Here is a 23,770-nt window from a genome sequence, read left to right as displayed (position 1 = left end):
ATGTATAAATCACTGTCATTTTTTGTGACAAAACAAAATCTGAAAAGTATGAATCACAAAACAGAACAAGAAAAAAGTAAAATCTTGTATGCTTCAATTCTACCATCTGAACAATAGCTCTCTACTATGATGTCCCTCAAAATTTTGAACAAATTACCTATTCTTAAAACTAGAAGTTAATCTCAGAATTTATACTTCTCCTATAAACAACATATGTATCCCCGGAATGCTGCACATTCATGGAAATCAGGCACTTCAAATTAAAAATTGACTTTGGACAAACCACTGAAAATATATGCACCATTGTACACTAACAGACCACTAACAGAAACAAAATTTAGCAACAGAGACCCTAACCTGCAGCCTAGCCTGCTTTAGGAGATATTAAAAAGTACATGAAATCAATGGAGAGAAAATGCTTGATTGTGGGCTCTAATGGCAGTAAGAAAGAGAGAATTAGTCTCTGAGCCCAGAAAGAAGTAAAACTGGCCAATAGCTGAGCATTCTTTGAAGCTGGGCCTGAACTTCTCTGAGGAGGGAATCCCCGTGTAAGCATTTACTTTTTAATTATCTTAAAATAGTATTAAAACCTCCTGCCTTTACAGCAGTTGAGATGAGAACTTTTCCTTTTCTCATAAAGTTATAATTTAACTCTCAGTAATCCAGCCATTCTTGCCTAAGAAAAATTCCATATGAACCAACATAACTTTCATGTTTTACTAACAACATTCCCCTTTTTACCAATCCGGCTTCAGTTAATTGGTATTGTAGGAAGAACAGAGTATACAGGCATATAATACTCTTTCTTCCCTCTGTATATAGGGAGAGAAGAGTAGATCAAATACATCTGTGACATCACCATATGATTTAAGCCTTTGCGATTTCTAATAATTTTGATTCCTGGGTGGATGTAGGCCAAAACAATGGAATAATTTTCCAAAACTTTAAACTTGTATTAATCCAAAATGTATCAATGTAGACTATCACCCAGCTACATATGAAGCATTTCACTTGAATTGATATCTTTTTATCTTATGTTGCAGGAGGAATTCTAGCTCCAATATATTACGGGGCTCTGATTGATAAAACATGTATGAAGTGGTCCACCAACAGCTGTGGAGTACGAGGGGCTTGTAGGATATATAATTCCGTATTTTTTGGGTAAGTTGTCATAAACATATTTCATTAATAGATTTTTTCTATGTTAATGTCTAAGATATAGCATTTTTTAGTGTGATCATAATATTAATAATGACAACTACCATTTAGTGAACACTTACTTTGTATTCACTATTGTATCAAGCATTTTGATATCTCATTTTAATACTCATAGAAACTGTAGGAAATGTATATATTTCTCCTTTTTCCTTAAATATGAAGAAAACAAGATTCAAGAATAATGAGCAACTTGAAAATTGCACAAGTAAAAGAAATACAGCTAGGATTTGTACTTGAATCTCTTTTGATTACAAAGCTCTCTCCCACTGGCTTCTCCAGGAAGACACAGAATGACCAGCTGCAACTCTGGTTATATGGTAATGGAGGGAAAAAATGGGAAAAAAAAGTTTCAATACTCTTCTATTCATAGGCAGAAGTATCCTGCAAGTCACATTAAAATAACTAGATTATCTGGAAGGAAAAAAAAAGCTGCTGCAATTGTGTCTTACCTCTTATAGAAACATTAATGTGTAATTTATGTACTGACCAAATATATAAATTTGATTCCTGAAACTGTAAGTATTAGAACTACTCATAGTAGAATTTCTTTTAATTATCTAGGAAGAATAAATGTGTTTGTAAGTATGACCCAAATGCTTCAAAGTATAACAGAAAAATAATGGTGAAAGGATTTACATTGCTTTGTATATATACCCAATAATAGGATTGATGGTTTGAATGGTAATTCTGCTTTATATTCTTTGAGAAGTCGTCAGACTGCTTTCTACAATGACAGAACTAATTTGTACTCCCACTAGCAGTGAATAAGCATCCTCTTTTCTCCACTACATCTTCAGTATGTTATTTTTTGACCCCTTAAAAACAGCCATTCTGACTGGTGTGGGATGGTATCTGATTGTAGTTTTGGTTTGTAGTTCTCTAATAATCAGTGATGTTGAATCCTAAGTGAACTAATGCATGAAGAGAAAACCAAATATCGTGGCCGGGCGCGGTGACTCACACCTGCAGTCCCAGCTCTTTGGGAGGCCGAGGGCGGGTGGATCACGAGGTCAGGAGATGCAGACCATCCTGGCTAACACAGTGCAACCCCGTCTCTACTAAAAAATACAAAAAATTAGCTGGGCGTGGTGGTGGGTGCCTGTAGTCCCAGCTACTCGGGATGCTGAGGCAGCAGAATGACATGAACCCGGGAGGTGGAGCTTGCAGTGAGCTGAGGTCGCTCCACTGCACTCCCGCCTGGGCGACAGAGCGGGACTCCGTCTCAAAAAAAAAAAAGAAAAGAAAAGAAAAAAAAAGAAAATATTGCATGTTCTCCCTTGTAAGTGGGAGCTAAACATTAAGTACATATGGACCCAAAGAAGGGAACAATAGACACTGGAGCCTACTTGTGGATAGAGAGTGACAGGAGGGTGAAGAAACAAAACTACTTGTAAGCGACTATGCTTATTTAAAAAAGAAAAAAGAACAAGAACAGATAATAAAATATTTTAAAATTTGCATCACACAATGTATTTTAAGCAAAGTTCAACAGCAGGGGTAAATTAGAAGAATTTGTAATTCAGACACAGACACAGCCAAATGTCCTATGTATGTAAGGGTCTCTTAAAAATCTACAAAAACAAGCCGGGTGCAGTGGCTCACAACTGTAAGCCTAGCACTTTGGGAGGCTGAGACAGGCAGATCACTTGAGACCAGGAGTTTGAGACCAGCCTGACCAACATGGTAAAACCTTACCTCTAGTAAAAACACACAAAAAATTAGCCGGGCGTTCTGGTACATGCCTGTAATCCTAGTTATTACAGGGAGGCTGAGGTAGGACAATTGTTTGAACCCAGGAGGTGGAGGTGGCAGTGAGTTGAGATCACCAACTGCACACTCCAGCCTGGGTGACAGAGCAGGCAGGACTCCATCTCAGAAAAAAAAAGAAAAGAAAAAATCAATGCAAACATCAAATGCTAGCAAGAATGGAAAGCAACAGGAATTTCCTTTCATTGCTGGAGGTGATGTAAAATGGTACTGGAGTGTTGGAAGACAGAGTGAAATTTTCTTACAAAGCAAATAGAGTTATTGTATGATTAAGCAATCATACTCCCAGGTATTTACATAAATTAGTTGGAGACATGTCCACACAAAAACCTGTACCTGAATATAAAAAAGTGGAAGCATTGAAGATGTCCTTCAGTAGGTAAATGGATAACTAATCTGTGTTACATTCATATAGTAGAATATTAGTAATCACTGTATTAGTCTATTCTCACACTGCTATGAAGAGGTTCCTGAGACTGGGTAATTCATGAAGAAAAAAGGTTTAATTAACTCACAGTTCCACAGGCTTAACAAGAAGCATGACTGGGAGGCCTCAGAAAACTCACAATCATGGCAGAAGCCTAAAAGGAAGCAAGGCGTGTCTTCTCCTAGTGACAGGAGAGAGAGAGGGAGAGAGCAAAAGGGGAAGTGCCACACACTTCTAAACCATCAGACCTCATGAGAACTCACTCACTATCTTGAGAACAGAAAGGGAGAAATCCACCCCCAAGATCCAGTCACCTCACACCGGATTCCTTCTCCAATTCAACATGAAATTTGGGTGGAGACACAAACCCAAACCATACCATTCAACCCCTGGTCCTTCCCAAATGTTCTTCTCACATTGCAAAATACAGTTATCCTTCTCAACAGCCCCTATGTCTTAACCCATTTCAGCATTAACTCAAAAGCCGACAGTCCAAAGTCTCTTCTGAGACAAGGTAAGTCCCTTCCATCTATGAGTCTATTAAATTTTAAAAAATTAATTACCCCTGGCCAGGCACAGTGGCTCACACCTGTAATCCCAGCACTTTGGGAGGCCAAGATGGGCGGATCACAAGGTCAGGAGATTAAGACGATCCTGGTTAACACAGTGAAAGCCCATCTCTGCTAAAAACACCAAAAAATTAGCCCGGCATGGTAGTGGGCACCTGTAGTCCCAGCTACTCGGGAGGCTGAAGCAGGAGAATGGCATGAAACCAGGAGGTGGAGCTTGCAGTGAGCTGAGATCGCACCAGTGCAGTCCAGTCTGGGCTACAGCGCAAGACTCTGTCTAAAAAAAAAAAGAAAAAGAAAATTTCGTTACTTCCAAAATATAATGGGGGCACAGGCATTTGGTAAATACTCTTATTCCAAAAGGGAAAAATTGACCAAAACAAAGGGTTACAAGCCCCATGCAAGTTCAAAACCCAACAGGGCAGTCATTAAATCTTAAAGCTCCAAAATGATCTCCTTTGACTCCATGTTGCACATCTAGGGCACACTGATGCAAGAGATTTGTGCCCAAGGCTTTGGGCAACTCCACTCCTGTGGCTCTGCAGGTACAGTCCCCATGGCTGCTTTCACTGGCTGGTGCTGAGTGCCTGCAGCTTTTCCAGGCACACAGTGCAAGCTGTTGGTGGATCTACCATTCTGGAGTCTGGAGGACAGTGGCCCTCTTCTCATAGCTCCACTAGGTAGTGCCTCAGTGGGGACTCTGTGTGGGAGGTCCAACCCCAAATTTTCTCTCTGTACTGCCCTAATATAAGTTCTTCAAGAGTGTTCCACCCCTGCAGCAGACTCCTGCCTGGACATCCAGGTGTTTTTTTTGTTTGTTTGTTTTTGTTTTTGAGACAGCGTCTTGCTCTGATGCCCAGACTAGAGTGCAGTGGCATGATCTCAGCTTACTGTAATCACCATTCCCAGGTTCAAGCAATTACTGAGCCTCAGTCTCCTGAGTAGCTGGGACCACAGGCATGCACCACCACACCTGACTAATTTTCATGTTTTTAGTAGAGATGGGGTCTCACTACATTGGCCAGGCTGGTCATCCAGGCATTTTGATACATACTCTGAAATCTAGGAATAGGTTCCCAAACCTCAACTCTTGCTTTCTACATACTCATAAGCCCAACACCATGTGAAAGGCACCAAAACTTGGGACTTGCATCCTCTGAAGTCATGGCCCAAGCTGTACCTTGACTCCTCTTAGCTATGGCTGGAGCTGGAGTCAGTGGGAAATAAGGTGCCATCTCCCAAGGTTGCACAGGGCAGCAGTGCCCTGGGCCTGACCTACAAAACCATTTAATCCTCCTAGGCCTCCAGGCTGGTGATGGGAGGGGCCTCCATGAAGGTGTCTAAAATGTTCTGTAGATATTTTCCCCACTGTCTTGGCTATTAACATTTGGATCCTCTTTACATATGCAAATTTCTAGAGCAGGCTTGATTTTATCCTCAGAAAAGGAGTTTGTTTTTTTTTTTTTTTTTTTTTCTACCACATGGCTGGGTTGCATATTTTCTAAACTTTTATGCTCTGCTTCTCTTTTAAATATAAGTTCCAGTTTCAGATAATCTCTTTGTTCACACATATGAGTAAACACTTTTAGAAACAGCCAGGTCACATCTTGAATGCTTTGCTTCTTAGACATTTCTTCTACCAGATATCCTAAATCATCTCTCTCAAGTTGAAAGTTCCACAGATCTCTAGAGCAGGGACAAAATGCCACCAGTCTCTTAGCTAAAGCATGGCAAGAGTGGCCTTTACTCCAGTTCCCCATAAGTTCCTCATCTCCATCTGAGACAATCCTGAACTTCATTGTCCANTTTTTTTTTTTTTTTTTTTTTTTTTCTACCACATGGCTGGGTTGCATATTTTCTAAACTTTTATGCTCTGCTTCTCTTTTAAATATAAGTTCCAGTTTCAGATAATCTCTTTGTTCACACATATGAGTAAACACTTTTAGAAACAGCCAGGTCACATCTTGAATGCTTTGCTTCTTAGACATTTCTTCTACCAGATATCCTAAATCATCTCTCTCAAGTTGAAAGTTCCACAGATCTCTAGAGCAGGGACAAAATGCCACCAGTCTCTTAGCTAAAGCATGGCAAGAGTGGCCTTTACTCCAGTTCCCCATAAGTTCCTCATCTCCATCTGAGACAATCCTGAACTTCATTGTCCATATCACTAAGATCATTTTGGTCAAAACTATTCAACAGTCTCTAGGAAGTTCCAATCTTTCCCACATCTTCTGTCTTCTTCTGAGCACTCCTAACTGTTTCAACCTCTGCTCGTTACTCAGTTCCAAAGTCGCCTCCACATTTTCATGTATCCTTACAGCAGTGCCCCACTCCCAGTACCAATATTCTCTATTAGTCTGCCTCAGAAAACTAACAGTCATGGTGGAAGGGGGAAGCAAGTCATGTCTTCTCGTTACAACAGAGGAGAGAAAAGTGTGCAATGGTAAGGGATACACACTTCTAAACCATCAGATCTGGTGAGAACTCACTCTCCATCATGAGAAAAGCATATGGGAATCCACCCCTATGATTCAATCGCCTCCCACCAGGCCCCTTCTCCAATATAACATGGAATTTGGGCAGGGACACAAATCCAAACTACATCAATCAATAAAAAGAAATGACCTATCAGCCTATAAAAAGCAAAAAATGAAACTTAAACTCATATAGCTAAATAAAAAAAAAAAGCTTCAGATTGTATAATTTTAACCGTGTGATCTTGTAGAAAAGGTAAAACAATGGGCAACAAAAATCAGTAGTTTCTTGGGGCTCAGTGTGGAGAAGGCAGGGATGAGTAGGCCTAGCACAAGAGATTTTTGGGGCAGTGAAACCATTCTATATGATATTGTAATATTGGATCATGACATTTTGCACTTGCCAAACCTGTAGAACTTTACAACATAAAAAGTGAGCTCTAATGTAAAATATGCATTTAACAATGTATCAATATTTCTTCATCAATTGTAACAAATGTGCTATACTAATACAAGACATTAATGATAGGAGAAACTGTGTACATGTTGGGCAGGGAGATCTCCATACTTTCTATACAGTTTTCTGGTAAAACTAAAATTGCTATAAAATATAAAGACAAAAAATCATGAAACATTTTTCAAAGAAGTCACTAGTGGTTATAAAACATAAAAAGATTGCAGTTCTGTTATTATCAATTATGTTATAATTGCAGTTCTGTTATCAATGAATAGGAACATGAACATCATCTTGATAATAAAAGAATTATAATTAAAAATTACCCAGATTGTCAACAATAAGAAATGTTGCTTGAAGACTCTGTTGGCAAACTATGCAACTTTGAGCCAGCAGCAATACTTCTAGGAATTTATCCTACAGATATCTATACTCCCAAAATACTGAAAACAAAGTAAGAACCAATCAAGAAGATATCAATTAAATTAATAATGTGCATGCAGGCAAATGAATATTCTGAGTTCTTAAAAAAAGGAAAATCTTTTACTTACTAATATGGAAGCCAATTTGCAATATATTGATATATTCACATATATATTATGAGAAAAAAGGAAGCATTACATGAAAAATGAAAAATATGTGTGTAATATGCAATTATTTATGTAAAGTGGGGAATGTTTCTTAGTTCAGGTTATATCTCTGGTGAAAACTCCCTGGATCAAATGTACTAGAAGAACCTTCTTCTACTTAACGTGTATATTCACTGTCTAACATCCCCAATAAGTAATGATCCAGCTTTTTCTGGAATTATAGTACAGCAGCATTCACCAGCCCACAAACGTTCTCTTAAATTTAAAATAATTATAGAAAATCTTTCCCTAAATGGGAGATTTATTTCTTCCCGCCCTTCCTTTCTTCCTTCCTTCCTTCCTTCCTTCCTTCCTTCCTTCTTTTTTTTGAGACGGAGCCCTACTTTGTCACCCAGGCTGGAGTGCAGTGGCGAAATCTCACCTCACTGCAACCTCTGACTCCTGGGTTCAAGCAATTCTCTTGCCTCAGCCTCCTGAGCAGCTGGGATTACAGGCGCCCACCACCACGTGGGCTAATTATTTTGTACCTCTACTAGACGGGGTTTCAGCATGTTGACCAGGCTGGTCTCAAACTCCTGATCTCAGGTGATCCGTCGACCTCAGCCTCCCAACGTGCTGGGATTACAGTCGTGAGCCACCACGCCCGGCTGGGAGATTTCATTTCTATTTATAAAAGTATGGAAAGAAATAACAAAGCAAAACTCAATAAATTTACTTTAAGAAAATATTTATTTTAATTGAAATCATAATTCATTTTAAGGACAATTGGCAAGATGCTCCCCAGAATCTCCCCAAAGCAATAATCACCAAGTCCAAGCATCAACGTAACATTTTGAGATGGCGTTACTTTAGTTACGTTAGTTTCAGTATGAAAAGACCACTAAAACATTGTTTTAAAAGCTGTACTAATTCTTTTTCCTTCAGTGAAGGTTTAGGTAAAAGTAAAAGGAAATGAAAAGTGGAATTTTAAAAAAGGGCAGTTCATTTGCCAGTTAATACACTGAAAGTTAAATGATTATCATATGATTTTTTATAGATTTTATTTTTTAGAATAGTTTCAGAATCACAGTAAAACTGAGGCGAAAGCACAGAGATTTCCTATATCTTGCCTGCTCCCATACATGCATAGCCTTCCCCATTATCAATATCTCCCATCAGGATGGTACATTTGTTACAATTGACACAACAGATTGACACATCTTTATCACTCAGGATCCACAGTTTACACCAGGTTTCACATTTAGTGTTGAACTTTCTATAGGTTTGGATGAATGTAAAATGATACATATCCACCACTCCACTATCATAAAAAGTAGTTTTGCTGCCTTGAAAATCCTCTGTACTCTGCCTGTTCATCCCCCCTTTCCCACTAATCCCTGGATCCCTGGAACCAATAGTCTTTTTACTACTTCCATAATTTTGTCTGTTTCAAATCATATAGTTGGAATTATATATTCTGTAGCCTTTTCAGAGTAGCTTCTTTAACTCAGTAATATGCACTTAAGTTTCCTCTAGTTGTTTGTATTGCTTGATAGGTTATTTCTTTTTAGCACTGAACAATAATTGATTGTCTCGATACACCACAGTTTATACATTTGCCTACTGAAGGACATCTTGATTGCTTCCAGGTTTTGGAAATTATAAATAAAAGTTAATAATAAAAGACATCCGTGTGCCCATTTTTGTGTAGATACAGGTTTCAAATTCTTTGTGTCAACACCAAAGTGCAATTACTTGATCATATAGTAAAAATATGTATAGTTGTATAAGAAATTGTCAGACTGGCTTCAAAAGTGGCTGTATCGTTTTACATTTGCACCAACAATGAATGACAGTTTCTGTTGCTCCACTTCCGTATACACATCTAATGTTTAGTGTTCTGGATTTTGGTCATTCTAATAGATATGTAGTGGCATCTCATTGTTTAAATTTGCATTTCCTTGATGACATAAGATGTGAAGCATCTTCTTATATGCTTATTTGCCACCTCTATATTTTGGGGGGAGGTATGTGTTAAAAGTCTTTGGCCTACTTGTTAACTGTTTAATTGTTGAATTTTGAGAGTTCCTAATATTTTTGAAAACAGTTATTGAATATGCCTTTTGAAAATATTTTCTCTCAGTCTGTGGCCTCTGATTCTCATCTTATCCTTTTGACAGTGTCTCTTACTTTCTCAGAGCAGAATTTTTTTTTTGGTTTGTTTTTTTTTTTTGGAAATGGATCTTGCTCTGTTGCCCAAACAGGAGTGCAGTGGCACCTTCTTAGCTCACTGTATCCTTGAACTCCTGGGTTCAGGCGATCCTCTCACCTTAGCCTCCTATTGATGTAATCTTGTGATTATTTTTCTTACTTAGTCTATTAATATGATAAATTATATAAATGATTTGTGAATGTTAAACTAGTCTTGCAAACCTGAGATATATGCCTGGATAACTGTTCTATTCAGAAGTTTTAAATTTTAATGAAGTCCTCCTTATCAATAAGTTCTTTCATGGATTGTGCTTTTGCTGTTGCATCTGAAAAGCCATAGCCAAATCTTAGGTTGCTTTCTCCTGTGTTACCTCCTAGGAGTTTTATAGTTTTGCATTTTACATTTTAGTTTGTGATTCATTTTGAGTTAATTTTTGTGCAGCCTACATTCATTATTTTACATGTGGATATCTAGTTGTTTCAGCACCATTTGTTGAAAATACTGTATTTTCTCCATTGTAGTGCCTGCATTTTTTTCTAAAGATCCATCGACAGTATTTAAGTGGGTCTATTTCTTGGCTATTTATTCTTTCCACTTACCTATTTGTATATTATTTTACCAAAGTCACACTGTCTTGGTTGTTGCAGCTTCATACTAAGTCTTGAGGTCAGGTAGTATCAGTCCTATTATTTTGTTCTTCTACTTAAGCATTGTCTTGGCTATTTAGCATCTTTTGCCTCTTCACATAAACTTTAGAATTAGTTTGTCAATATCCAAAAAATAACTTACAGAGATTTTGATTGGGGTTGTATTGAATCTGTGTATCAAGTTGGGACAGACTGACATCTTGACAATATTGAGTCTTCCGATACTCTACATGAACATGGAATATCACTTCATTTTTCATGCTTCTTTGGCTTCTTTCATCAGAGTTTTATAGTTTTCTGCCTATACTCTTTGTATATATTTTGCTAAATTTATACCCAATGTTTCACTTTTGGGAGTGCTAATGTAAATAGTAATGTGTTTTTAATTTCAAATTCCACTTGATTATCGCCGATTTATAGGAAAACTTTTCACTTTGGCGTATTAATCTTATATCCTACATCCTTGTTATAATTGCTTGTTAGTTCCAGTAGTGTTTTTGTCTATTATTGGAGATTTTCTACATATAAATATGCAAACAAAGGTAGTTTTATTTCTTCCCTTCAATCTGTATACATATCATTCCCTTTTCACTTTTTTTTTTTTAATCACATGAACTTTCTGTGTACCATGTTGAAAATCAGTGGTGGAAAGGGACATTCTTGGCTTGTTCCAACCTTATCAGGAATGCTCTGAGTTCTTCACCATCAAGTAAAAAATGTGTACAATTTTGGTGTATATGTTTTAATCAGGTTGATAAAATGCTCCTCTATTCCTAGTTTAATGAAAGTTTTTGTTCACAAATGGATGTTTGATTTTGTCAAATGCATTTTCTGCATGTATTGATATGATCATGTGATTTTTTTCTTCTTTAGCCTGTTAATATAATAAATTATATGATTGATTTTTGAATGTTGAATCAGTCTTGTAAACCTGAAATACATTCCACTTGGCTGTGGTGCCTAATTTCTTAATGCAACGTCAAATTCAATTAGCTATTTTTGAGAACTTCTGCACCTATATTTGTGAGATGTATTGCTCTGTAGTTTTCTTTTCTTGTAATGTTTGTCTGCTTTGGGTATTAGGATGATGCTGACCTCATAGGAGACAGGAAGTATTCCTGCTGCTTCTATTCCTCTGTAGGAAATTGTAATGAATTGGTATAAATTCTTACTTAAGTGTTTTATAGAATTCACCCATGAACCCATCTTGGTTTGGTGTTTTCTGCTTTAGAAAGTTATTATCAATTCATTTCTTTGACAGATGTAGACTGATTCAGATGGTCTATTTCTTCTTGTGTGAATTTAGGTAGATTGTATCTTTCAAGGAATTGGTCCATTTCTTTTAGGCTATTAAAATTGGGGACATGGTGTTGTTTGTGGTGTTTCCTTTGGGTCTTTTTAAGGTTAGTGGGGTCCACAGTGATGTTCCATCTTTGATTTCTGATATTAGTAAATTGTGTCCTCCTTTTTATCTAAATTAGCCTGGCAAGGGACTCATCAATTTTACTAACTTTTTTCAGAGAAACAGCTTTTGTTTCTGTTGATTTTCTCTCTTCATGTACCGTTTTAAATTTCACTGTGCCCTACTTTTACTATTTATTATCTTCATATTACTTTGGATTCAATTTGCTCTTCTTTTTCCAGTTTGCTAAGGTAAAAGATTAACTGATTGATTTAAGATAGTCTTCATTTGTCTCTAAGCCTGCTTTTGCTGCATCCATAATATTGGATGTTATAATTTTATCTTCACTTAATTCAAACTATTTTTAAATTTCTCATGAGATTTCATCTTGACCCATATGTTTCCTAGAAGTGTACTGTTTAATCTTCACAGATTTTGAGACTTTCCAATGATCTTCTTGCTATTGACTTCTAGTTTAATTCCACTGTGGTTTAAGGACAGATATTGCATGATTTTCATTCTTTCAAATTTCTTATTTATTTATTTATTTATTTATTTATTTATTTTTGAGACAGTCTTGCTCTGTTACCAAGGCTGGAGTACAGTGGTACGATCTCGCTCACTGTGACCTCTGCTTCCTGGGTTCAAACGATTCTCGTACCTTGGCCTTCTGAGTAGCAGGGATCACAGGTGTGTGCTATCACGCCTGGCTAATTTTTTTTTTTTTTTTTTTTTTTTTTTTTTTTTTTTTTGTATTTTGTATTTTCTTTTTTAGATGGAGTTTCACTATTGTCGCCCAGGCTGGAGTGCGATCTCAGTTCACTGCAACCTCAACCTCCTGGGTTCAAGTGATTCTCCTACCTCAACCTCCTGAGTAGCTGGGATTACAGGCACGTGCCACCACACCCAGCTAATTTTTGTGTTTTTAGTAGAGATGGGGTTTCACCATGTTGGCCAGGATGGTCTCAATCTCTTGACCTCGTGATCCACCCACCTCAGCCTTCCAAAGTGCTGGGATTACAGGCGTAAGTCACTGCACCCAGCCTTTTTTTTTTTTTTTTTTTTTTTTTTTGTATTTTTTAGAGACAGGGTTTCACCATGTTGTTCACCATGTTGATCAGTCTGGTGTCAAATTCTTGACCTCAAGTGATCTGCCTCCCTTGACCTCCCAAAGTGCTGGGATTACAGGCCTGAGCTATCATACCTGGCCTTAAATTTCTTAAGATATCTTTTACAGCCCAGAATGTGGTCTATCTTGGTGAATATTCTATATGAGCTTGGGAAGACTTTGCAGTCTGTTGCTATTTGATGTAGTAGGTTACATCTGTTATACTGTTGATTGATAGTGTTGTTGAGTTTTCAACTATGTCTGATCAAATTTTGCCTGGTGAATCTGACCTTTTCTGATAGAGGCATGTTGAAGTCTCCAACGTAATTGTGGGTTCATTTACATTAAGTATCTACTTAACATTGTCCATAGGTTCTTAGAAACTGATTTTAAGCAAAACAATATACTATGTACCATAGTAACTTTTTTTTTTTTTTTTTTTTTTTTTTGAGACAGGTCGGCTCTGTCGCCCAGGACTGGAGTGCAGGTGGCCGGATCTAGCTCACTGCAAGCTCCGCTCCCGGGTTACGCCCATTCTCCTGCCTCAGCCTCCAAGTAGCTGGACTACAGGCGCCCCCTCGATCCGCCTGCTAAGTTTTTTGTATTCTTTAGTAGAGACGGGGTTTCACCGTATTAGCCAGGGTGGGGGATGGTCTCCATCTCCTGACCTTGTGATCCGCCATCCTCGGCCTCCCAAAGATGCTGGATTACAGGCTTGAGCCACCGCGCCCGGCCCATAGTAACATTTTTTATACCAGTTATCTAAGTGAATTGGTTTCATTATACAAACATAATTTTCTCAAAATTGTAATTTCCAAGAACCTGTAGGACAAATGTTAAGTGAAGACTTATTGCATTTCTCTTTGCAGCTCTATCATTTTTTCCTCACATATTTAGGCACTCCATTTTTACACCGGCTTACATGTTAAGTATTGTTCTGTTTTGTAAAAGGATAATTAGGATAACTGATTTCATCGGTTATTATGTAAAGACTTTTTCTTATCCTTCATAAATTTCCTTGCTTTGAATCTGCTCTGTTGAAATTAAAATAGGTACTCCCACTTTCTTTTGGAATTAATGTTATCAGCGTATTGGTCTTCCCTCAGTCTTAATTACTTTTAATCTGAATGTCTTCATATTTAAAGTGAGTTTTCTTATGGACATACATATAGTTGGTTCTGGGTTTTAGTCCTCTAACAATCTTATTATTATCTTTGAGATGGGATCTCACTCTGCTACCCAGGCTGTAGAGCAGTGGCTTGGAACGTGGCTACTGTAGCCTCAACCTCCTGGGCTCAAGAGATACTTCTGCCTTAGCCTCCCATGTAATAGCTGGAACACAGGGCATGACTACATGCCTGGCTAATTTTTGATTTTTTTTTTTTTTTTAGAGATGAGCAACTTGTTGGCCCAGTTCTGGTCCAAACTCCGGACTCCACTTGATTCTCCCATCTTGGTCCCCCAGAGTGCTGGGATATAGGATGAGCCACCCATGCCTGGCTTATTTGGTCGTTTCGTTGGTGTATAATATCATTGACATTCAAAGATGATACTGATCTATATCCTCTGGTTTGGTACCAGTACCATTGCTGTTTGGTTACTGTAGGCTGTAGTATTAGTTGAAGTCAGGTAGCGTGACGCCTCCAGCTTTTCCTTTTGACTTAAGGATTGTCTTGGCAATTGCGGGCTCTTTTTGGTTCCATATGAACTTTAAGCATTTTTTTCCAATTCTGTGAAGAGACTCATTGGTAGCTGATGGGGATGGCATTGAATCTATAAATAACCTTGGGGGAGTATGGCCATTTTCCGATATTGATTCTCTATCTATGAGCATTGGACCAATGGAACAGAACGAGTCCTCAGAAATAATACCGCACATCTACAGCCATCTGATCTTTGAACAACCTGAGAGAAACAAGGAAAGGGGAAAGGATTCCCTATTCAATAAAATGTGCTGGGAAAATTGGCAGCCATAGTAGAAAGCTGAAAACTGGATCCTTTCCTTTACCCCTTATACGAAGATTAATTTCAATGGATTAGAGACTTCAATATTAGACCTAATACCATAAAACCCTAGAAGAAAATCTAGTAGTTACCATTCAGAGACATAGGCATGAGCAAGGCTTCATGTCTAAAACACCAAAAGGCAACGGCAGCAAAAGCCAAAATTGACAAATTGGGATCTAATTAAACTAAAGAGCTTTTGCACAGCAAAAGAAACTACCATCAGAGTAAACAGGCAACCTACAGAATGGGAGAATTTTTTGCAAACCTACTTCACTGACAAAGGGCTATATCCAGAATCTACAAAGAACTCAAACAATATACGAGAAAAAAACAAACAACCCCATCAAAAGTGGGGGGGAAAGGATTATGAACAGACATTTCTCAAAAGAAGATTCATACAAGCCAACAGACACATGAAAAAAATGCTCATCATCACTCGCCATCAGGAGAAATGCAATCAAAACCACAAATGAGGATACCATCTCACACCAGTTCAAGGCAAATCATTAAGAAGTCAGAAACAACAGGTGTTGGAGAGGATGTGGAGAAATTAGGAACACTTTTACACTGTATGGTTGGGATGGTACAGTATTTTTAAGTTGGTGTTTATTTTCTTAAACAGTTTAAATATTTCACTTCGATTCTCTTCTTGCTTGCAGGTTTCTGAAGAGAAGTCTGATGTAATTCTTTTCTACTCTATAAAACAGGTTTGCTTTTCCTTTATGTTTCTTTCAGGATGTTTTCTTCATCTCCGATTTCCCAGACTTTGAAACTAAATAAACCTATGCATAGTTTTCTGGCATATTATCCTTCTTGGGTGTTTTCTGAGCTTCCTAGATCTTGAGGTTGGTGTCTGGACAATAATTCGATAACAATTCTTGTACTTAATTATTTGAAATATTTCTTTCGTTCCTTTCATTTCCCCTTCAAGTATTTCTGTTATAAACATTATGTAATCCTTCAAATTCTTGGTTATTCTGTTTTTTCTTTCTTTTGTCTATTTTCCTTTTTTTTTTTTAAATTGAGATAAACTTAGAGATTGTTTCCTCAGCAGTGCTCATGTCTAGTAATAAATCACAAGGCATTTATCATTTCTATTACAGTCTTCCTATCCTTACTGTTTCGTTTTGGTTCTTAGAATTTTTATCTCCTTGGCCGGAGCGCGGTTTGGCCACGCCTGTTAATCCCCAGCACTGTGGGAGGCCGGAGACGGGCGGAATCACAAGGTCAGGAGATCGAGACATCCTGGCTCACGTGAAACCCCATCTCTACTAAAATGGCAAAAAAAAATAGCCGGGGCGTGGCGGCGAGCGCTTTGTAAGTCCCAGCTGCTTGGGGAGGCTGAGGGGCAGGAGAATGGCGGGAACCGGGAGGCGAGCTTGCAGTGAGCCGGGATCGCGCTCCAGCTTGGGCCACAGAGGAAGGACTCGTCTCAAAAAAAAAAAAAAAAAAAAAAGAATTTTATCTCTTTACTTACATTGCTAACCTTTCTTACATACCGTGTACATTATTCCATTACGATTGCTCTTAACAAATTAGAAGAGTTGTTTTAATTTCCATCCCCTGGTATTCCATTCCTTGATATATCTGGATCTGGCTTTAAGTCTTATTATTTTCAGATTATGTTTATTGCCTTTTAGTATGTGACTTGCAAATTTTTCTTGACAGCCACACAAAATGTATTGGGTAAAAGGAATTGCTGTATATAAGCCTTTATTAATGGGATGTAAGGTGCTGAAGAAAAAGTAACATTCTATGGTTCTATGATAACGTCTCAATCTTTTAGTGAGCCTGTATCTCTGGACTGTGAACTTCAAACATGCTTCTCAGTTTCTGTCTCCCACTCCTTAGGTAGAATGAGAAGGCTTGAGGGGGCTGGAGTTACATATTTTCCTCCCTCCCAAAGGAAGGCTAGAGACAGCTGGGGTTTAGTTTCTGTAGCTTCATTTTTTAAAAAAATAATAGAAAATATTTTATGCCCCAATGAAAAGAATAAATAGAATTTTCTCTGAATATTTGTATGTGTAACTTGTTTTTCTTTCTTTTAAGGTATGCATACTGGAGAGAAATAATGTAAGATGTTTTACACATTTAAAATAATAATCTACTCTCTTTTTTCTCTTTTCACAGAAGGGTCTACTTGGGCTTATCTATGGCTTTAAGATTCTCAGCACTTGTTTTATATATTGTATTCATTTTTGTTATGAAGAAAAAATTTCAAGGAAAGGATACCAAGGCATCGGACAATGAAAGAAAAGTAGTGGATGAAGCAAACTTAGAATTCTTAAATAACAGTGAACATTTTGTACCTTCTGCTGGAGCAGACAGTAAAACATGTAATTTGGACATGCAAGATAATGCTGCTGCCAACTAACATTGTATTGATTCATTAAGATGTTATTTTTGAGGTGTTCCTGGTCTTTTCACTGACAATTCCAACATTCTTTACTTGCAGTGGACCAACGGAAAAGCCTATGAATTTAAATAAATTATACAAAATGGGAGTTCCCATGGTTAGGATATAGCTATGCCTTTATGGTTAAGATTAGAATATATGATCCATAAAAATTGAAAGCGAGAGGCATGGTTAGTATGTAATACAATAAAAAGTAATTGTTTGGTAGTTGTAACTGCTAATAAAACCAGTGACTAGACTATAAGGGAGGTAAAAGGGAGAAGATAGAATAATAGCCTAAATAAAGAGAAAAGCCTGATGCCTTAAAAAAAAAAAAAAAGAAAAAAAAGAAAGAAACACTTTAGATGTATTACTTTGGTCAAAATCTAGCCTGGATTTATGCTATAATGATATATATTTTTCATGTTAAGTTGTATATTTTTCAGAAATTACAAATATTATTAATTTAAAATTTGAATTTGTGTTTGACTAACAACCTTGATGGATCTTCTTCCAACCTCCCATTAAGATCTGGCAGGAGAATTGTGAGACAACGTATTATAATACATGTTAAGTTTCTACTGGACCCATGGAAGTAGATAAGAAAAACTGACTTTTACTTGAGAAAGCAAAACCTATTGATAAGATGTGTCTTCATTGCATCTGTCTGTTCTCTGGGAGAAGCAAAATCTGTGTTACTCTCTTACATATTTGTTTGTTTATTTGTTGTGCATAAAAAGATATCTTCCACATCTCCAAAGCTGGACAAGAAATAGAGAAAATGAGATCAAATATTTAAATATTGCATTTTCTAGTAGTGAGGCAGAATATTTCTTGGTCTCTTCACTGGACTTGCAATAGAGGTGCCCTGTTTATTTGGTCTGCCATGCTCAACGCTTTGCAGAAGGGAGCATGTGAGTGACCAAGTGCAGGACCATGCGGGTCTTTCTGGTCATCGACACAGAAACAAGCTCTGTGAGTTTCCCATGGCCAGACCAGGTGCAAGCAAGTGAATGCTGGACCTGGCCAACCACTCCAGGCACCAAAACAGGAGTGAGTTTCATGCAGGACTGGCAGCCACACAAGGTGCAAGGGTGCTCATGATCCTGAAGCCCCAGAGGGGTTGTTACGATGCTCCTTTAGTTCCACCATCTACAGTCTGACAGATGACGGCGTGTTAGCAGCTCAGTTGGCCCCTTGTCTCTTTACCTTGGATGGCTACCCTCTGTCAGTGAGGGCAAAAGCCAGTGTGACAGCCTTTTCTGGGTACCTGCATTTAGTGGGTTCCAGGCCCTTATCTGCTGTCCAAGAAGAATGAGGTCACATTGATAGTTGAAGGGTGGTGAAGGTGGAGAATTTTAATGAGTAATGAAAAAGACTCTCAGTGGAGAGGGGAGCTAGAGAGGGGATGGGAAGTGCAGGTTGTCTTCTCCAAAGTCCTGCTGTCTCTTCCTCAAATTCAGGCTGTCTTCCCCACTCCACCAACTGAGTCTGTGGTCTTTGTAGGCACAGGATGGGGAGTGTGTGCTGATTGGTTTCTGAGTATGCAAAAAAGGTTACAGTGAAGGCACCACTCAAAGGTGGGCATGACAATATAGAAAACCAATTAGGAAAGGGTAGTTATATCTAAAATAGGTGAAGGGTGGGGACCAATCAGAGGAAAGCATGCCAAATAAGAAGACAACTTCTCAATCTGGTCTTGTAGCCTGGCTTTTGGACTTTTGGACTTTCGGACTTTAAACTGCCTTTATCTTGGAGGTAGGGTTTCACTGGGAGCCTGCCCCTATCTGCCTAGGCATTTGGCTGTCTCCTGTCACTATCAGGAGCATCACCTCTACCTAGTGAATGCTAGAGGTTGTAGTTTATAATTCTCAATTGGTTAAAAGATATTTTGTATCAAATCAACTGTAAAAATACATTTTAAAAGAAATATATTTATAGACCTACTTTAGAGATTCCAAATTCAAACATGTGTGATGTAGCTTGGATATCTTTAAAACATTCCACATGATGCCAGTATTCCTTGATAGACCACCAAGGTACAGGAGAAGGTATAACTGAGGGTAGCAAAGTCACACACAATTATTACTAGAATATGGGAACCGGCCTGGAAGATATATATATATATATATATCTCTTTATACCTGTTCTCAGCCTGTAATCCTGAAAAAAACTTAATCACACAAACAGAAATTTGGGGAAACCCACATACATGCTAGGTTTGTAGGTATCATATACCAAATCTAACAAATCGTCATATAACAAATAACACACACACACATACACACACATATAATCATACATATTTATTGAATACAATGTGATGTTTCAATACATGTATACATTGTGTAATAATCAAATCATGGTTATTAGCATATCCATCACCTTACACATTTATCATTTCTTAATTGTGAGTACATTCAAAATCCTCTCTTCTAGCTTTTTGAAATATACAATGCGTTATTGTTAGCTATAGTCACCTTACTGTGAAGTAAGTACCAGCAACTTATTTCTCCTATCTAACTGTAACATTGTACACATTGACCAACTCCTCCCCATCTTCCCCTTCCCTGTTTTTCCTGTCTTTGGTAACCACAATTTTACACTTAATATCTATGAGATCAATTTGTTTACAGTCTTCACATGAATGACATCAGGCAGTATGTTTCTTTCTGTGCCTGACTTATTTCCCTTAACAGGCTCCAGGCTCGACAATTTTTTTGTAAATGACAGAATTTCATTCTTTTTTTGTGGCAGAATGGTAGTCCATTTTGTATATATGCCACATTTTCTTTATCCATTTCTCTGTTGATGGCATTCAGGTTGATTCCATGCCTTGGCTAAAATGAACAGTGCAATTAACATGGGAGTGCAAAATGACTCTTTAGCATACTTATTTCATTTTCTGTGACTATATGCCCAGTAGTGGGATTACTGGATCATATGTTGTATCTATTATTAATTTTTTGAGGAATATCCAAAATAGATATCTATCTATCTATCTATCTATCTATCTATCTATCTATCTATCTATCTATCTATCATCTATCTATCTCTATCTATCTCATGTTTTCTTTACCCATTTATTTCTTGTTGAACACTGAGATTAATACTAGATTTTGGCTACTGTGAATAGGGATGAGATAAACATCTGGGTGCAGACATATTTTTATTTAGTGATTTTATTTCCTTTGGATAAATTCTCAATAATGCGATTGCTAAATTGTAAGGTATTTCCGTTACAGTTATACTCTTCCCTTTGTGGCCATACTAGTTTACATTACCACCAACTGTCTGTAAGAATTCTCTGTACTCGTCATCCTTCCAAACATTTATAGTTTTTTTTTTTTTTTATGATAACCATTCTAACTGGGGTGAGAGGATAACTCATTGTGGTTTTTATTTGCATATCTCTTTTAATTTGTGATATTGACAATTTTTTTCATATATTTGTTGGCCAGTTGTATGTCTTCTTTTGAGCAATGTCTGTTCAGACTATTTGCCCATTCTTTTAAAAATTAAATTGCTGATCTTTTTGCTTTTGAGCTGTTTGAGTTCCTTGTATATTCTGAATATTAATCTTCTGTTGAATGAGTAGCTTGGAAATATTTCCTCATATTCTGTAGACTGGCTCTTCACTCTGTTAATTACTTCTCTTGTCGTACAGAAGTGCTTTAGTTTGTTACAATCTCATTTATTCACTTTTGCTTTTGTTGCCTGTGCTCTTAAAGTCTTAGTCATAAAATCTTTTTGCAGACCAATGTCCTGAAATATTTTCCCTATAATTTCTTAGAGTAGTTTTATTGTTTCTGTTAAAACATTTAAATCTTTGACCCATTTTGAGTTGTTTTAATAGCATACGAGGTGGGACCCCTTTTTCGTTTTTCTGCATATGTATATTCAGTTTTTTCAGCACAGTTATTGAACAGGCTGTCCTTGCCCCAGTGAGAGTTTTTGATATCTTTGTCGAGAAACGGTTGGTTATACATATGTGGATTAATTTCTGGGTTTTCTATTCTGTTCAACTGGTCTGTGTGTCTGTTTTTATGCTGGTATCATGCTCTTTTGATTACTGTAGCTTTGTAGTATATTGTGACCTCTGGTAGTGTAATGCATCTAGCTTTGGTCTTTTTGGTAAGAACTACTTTGGTGATTTGAGGACTTTTGTGGTTCTGTAGAAATTTTCTATTTCTGTGAAGAGTGTCATTGGTATTTTGATATGAATTGCATGAATCTGTGGATTGATTTGGATAGTAGTGTCATTTAAATGATATTGATTCTTCTGATTCATAAACATAGGATTTCTTTCTACATATTTGTATCCTCTTCAATATTTTTCATCAGCATTTTGTGTATTTTCTTGGAGAAGATTTTACCTCCTTGGCAAAATTTATTCCTAGGTCTTTTTTTGGAGCTCTTGTTAATAGGTTTGTCCTTCTGATTTTTTTCAGCTAGTTCATTGTCTCTAGATTTTCCTACATATAAGATCAGATCATCTGCAAAAATGGACAACTTGACTTTCTCCTTTCCATTTTAAACGCCCTTCTTTATTTCTCTTTCTTATTTGCCCTGGCTAGAAATTCAGAAATATGTTGATTAAGAATGGTGAGAGTAGACAAACTTGTTCTGTTTCTTAGGGGAAAAGCGCTCTGGTTTTCCCCATTCAGAAAATAGTAAGATGTGTTTTTTCATATATGACCTTTAATATATTGATGCATTTTTCTTTTATACCTAATTTACTAAAAGTTTTTATCAGGAATAGATATATGAATGTATTCAAAAGCATTTCCTTTGTCTACTAAGATGGTCACATAACTTTTATTCTACTGATGTGATGCATGACCCTACCGATTCATGTATTTTGAAGCATTCTTGCATTCCTTGGATAAGTCTCACTCAATCATGGTACTATTTTTTGGTGTGTTGTTGGATTAGTTTGCTATTATTTTGTTGAGTGTTATTGCATCTATATTTGTCAGAAATGCTTGCCTGTAGTTTTTTTCTTTGTATTTCCTCATGTTCCAATTGGGTTTTAATTGCAGCATTTTGCTGGCTTTGTAGAATGAATTAAGAAAATTCCCTCAGTTTCACATTTTTAGAATCGTTTCAGCATAATGAGTTTTAATTCTTCTTAAAAAGAATTGTACCAGTAGAATTATACCCATAGAATTCAACAGTGAAGCCATACAGTCCTCAATTTGTATTTCTTGGGAGACTTTTTATTACCTATTCAACCATGTTGCTTGTTATTGGTCTGCCAGATTTTCTATTTCTTCCTTATTCAATCATGATAGTTTGTGTGTCAGGAATTTATCAATTTTCTCTAGGTTTTCAAATTTAAAATAGTGTTCATAGTATCTCCTAAGGATTCTTTGTATTTCTGTAGTAGCTGCTGTGAAATTTCCTTATTAATTTCTGATTTTATTTAGTTGAGCCTTTTTTTTCTTAGTCTAGCTAATGGTTTGTCAATGTTGTTAATCTTTTCAAAAAACTAGCATTTTGGTTTGTTGATCTTTTGTATTTTTTTTTTTAACTCTTTGTGATTTAGTTTTGCCATGATCTTATTTCTTTTATCTACTAATTTTGGGTTAGGTTTGAAAATTTTTATGACTTAATTGATGTAAATGTTCAGGTTATTTTAAAATTTTCTAAGTTTTTTTGATGTAGACCTCCATTGCTATAAACTTACTCCTTAATACTGCTTTTGCTGTGTCTCATAGGTTTTGGCATATTGTGTTTGCATTTTCATGTTTTTAAAATAATTTTTAAAATTTTATTCTTAATGTCTTTCTTCACTCATTGGTCATTTAAGAATATGTTGTTTAATTTCCGTGTATTTGTATAGTTTTGAGTGTTACTCTTGCTATTACATCTAGTTTTATTTCATGTGGCCAGTTAAGATACCTAACATGTATTTGATTTTCTAAAATAATTTTTGAGACCTGTTTTGTATCCTAACATACGGTCTATCCTGCAGATTATTCCACATGCTAATGAAATGCATGTGCATTCAGCAACTGTTGGGTGAAGTGTTCCTTAAATATCCATTAGGTCCACTTGACTTATAGTGAAGTTTACTTTTTAATTTTGATTTTCTTTTTCAAACTTTAGATTCAGAGGGTACATGTGTAGTTTATTATGAGGGTGTATTGCATAGTGCTGAGTGTTGGGCTTCTATTCATTCTGTCACCCAGATAGTAAAAATAATATCCAATAGGACTTTTCTCAGTCCCTTGTTTTCATCTCTCTTTCCCTTTGTTTCGAGTTGCCAGTATCTATTGTTCTCATTGTTATAGCTATGGTAATGCAAGATTTAGCTCCCACTTACAAGTGAAAACATGATATTAGGCTTGCTGTTCCTTATGTAGTTTGCTTAGGATAATGGCCTCCAGCTGCATCCCATGTTGCTGCAAAAGACATGATTTTATTCTTTATGACTGTGTAGTATTCCCTGGTGTATATATACCACATTTTCTTTATACAATCAGCAATTGATGGGCACCTAAGTTGATTCCATTCTC

At 36.8% G+C, this 23,770-nt stretch overlaps 1 protein-coding gene across 3 annotated transcripts in view; it reads left to right on the top strand.

Moving 5' to 3' along the window:
* The window catches only part of SLCO1B3 (solute carrier organic anion transporter family member 1B3), a 114,337-nt gene extending 96,454 nt beyond the window's left edge, over nucleotides 1–17,883 (top strand). For 2 of the 3 annotated variants that reach the window (XM_017888637.1, XM_017888639.1), the window contains 2 exons: nucleotides 1,044–1,161; nucleotides 16,985–17,883. In XM_017888637.1, the coding sequence (XP_017744126.1) occupies nucleotides 1,044–1,161; nucleotides 16,985–17,228 (362 nt within the window). In that variant the 3' untranslated portion in view covers nucleotides 17,229–17,883. The remainder of the gene's footprint in view (nucleotides 1–1,043; nucleotides 1,162–16,984) is intronic. The other variant, XM_017888638.1, reaches the window with a different exon arrangement.
* Nucleotides 17,884–23,770: the final 5,887 nt, after the last annotated feature.

This window comes from Rhinopithecus bieti, unplaced genomic scaffold (genome assembly GCF_001698545.2).
Source record: "Rhinopithecus bieti isolate Rb0 unplaced genomic scaffold, ASM169854v2 scaffold_15769, whole genome shotgun sequence".
In the NCBI taxonomy this organism is placed as follows: domain Eukaryota; kingdom Metazoa; phylum Chordata; class Mammalia; order Primates; family Cercopithecidae; genus Rhinopithecus; species Rhinopithecus bieti.
Note: the sequence above shows the minus strand (reverse complement) of the source record. Positions and strands in the feature narration are given on the sequence as shown.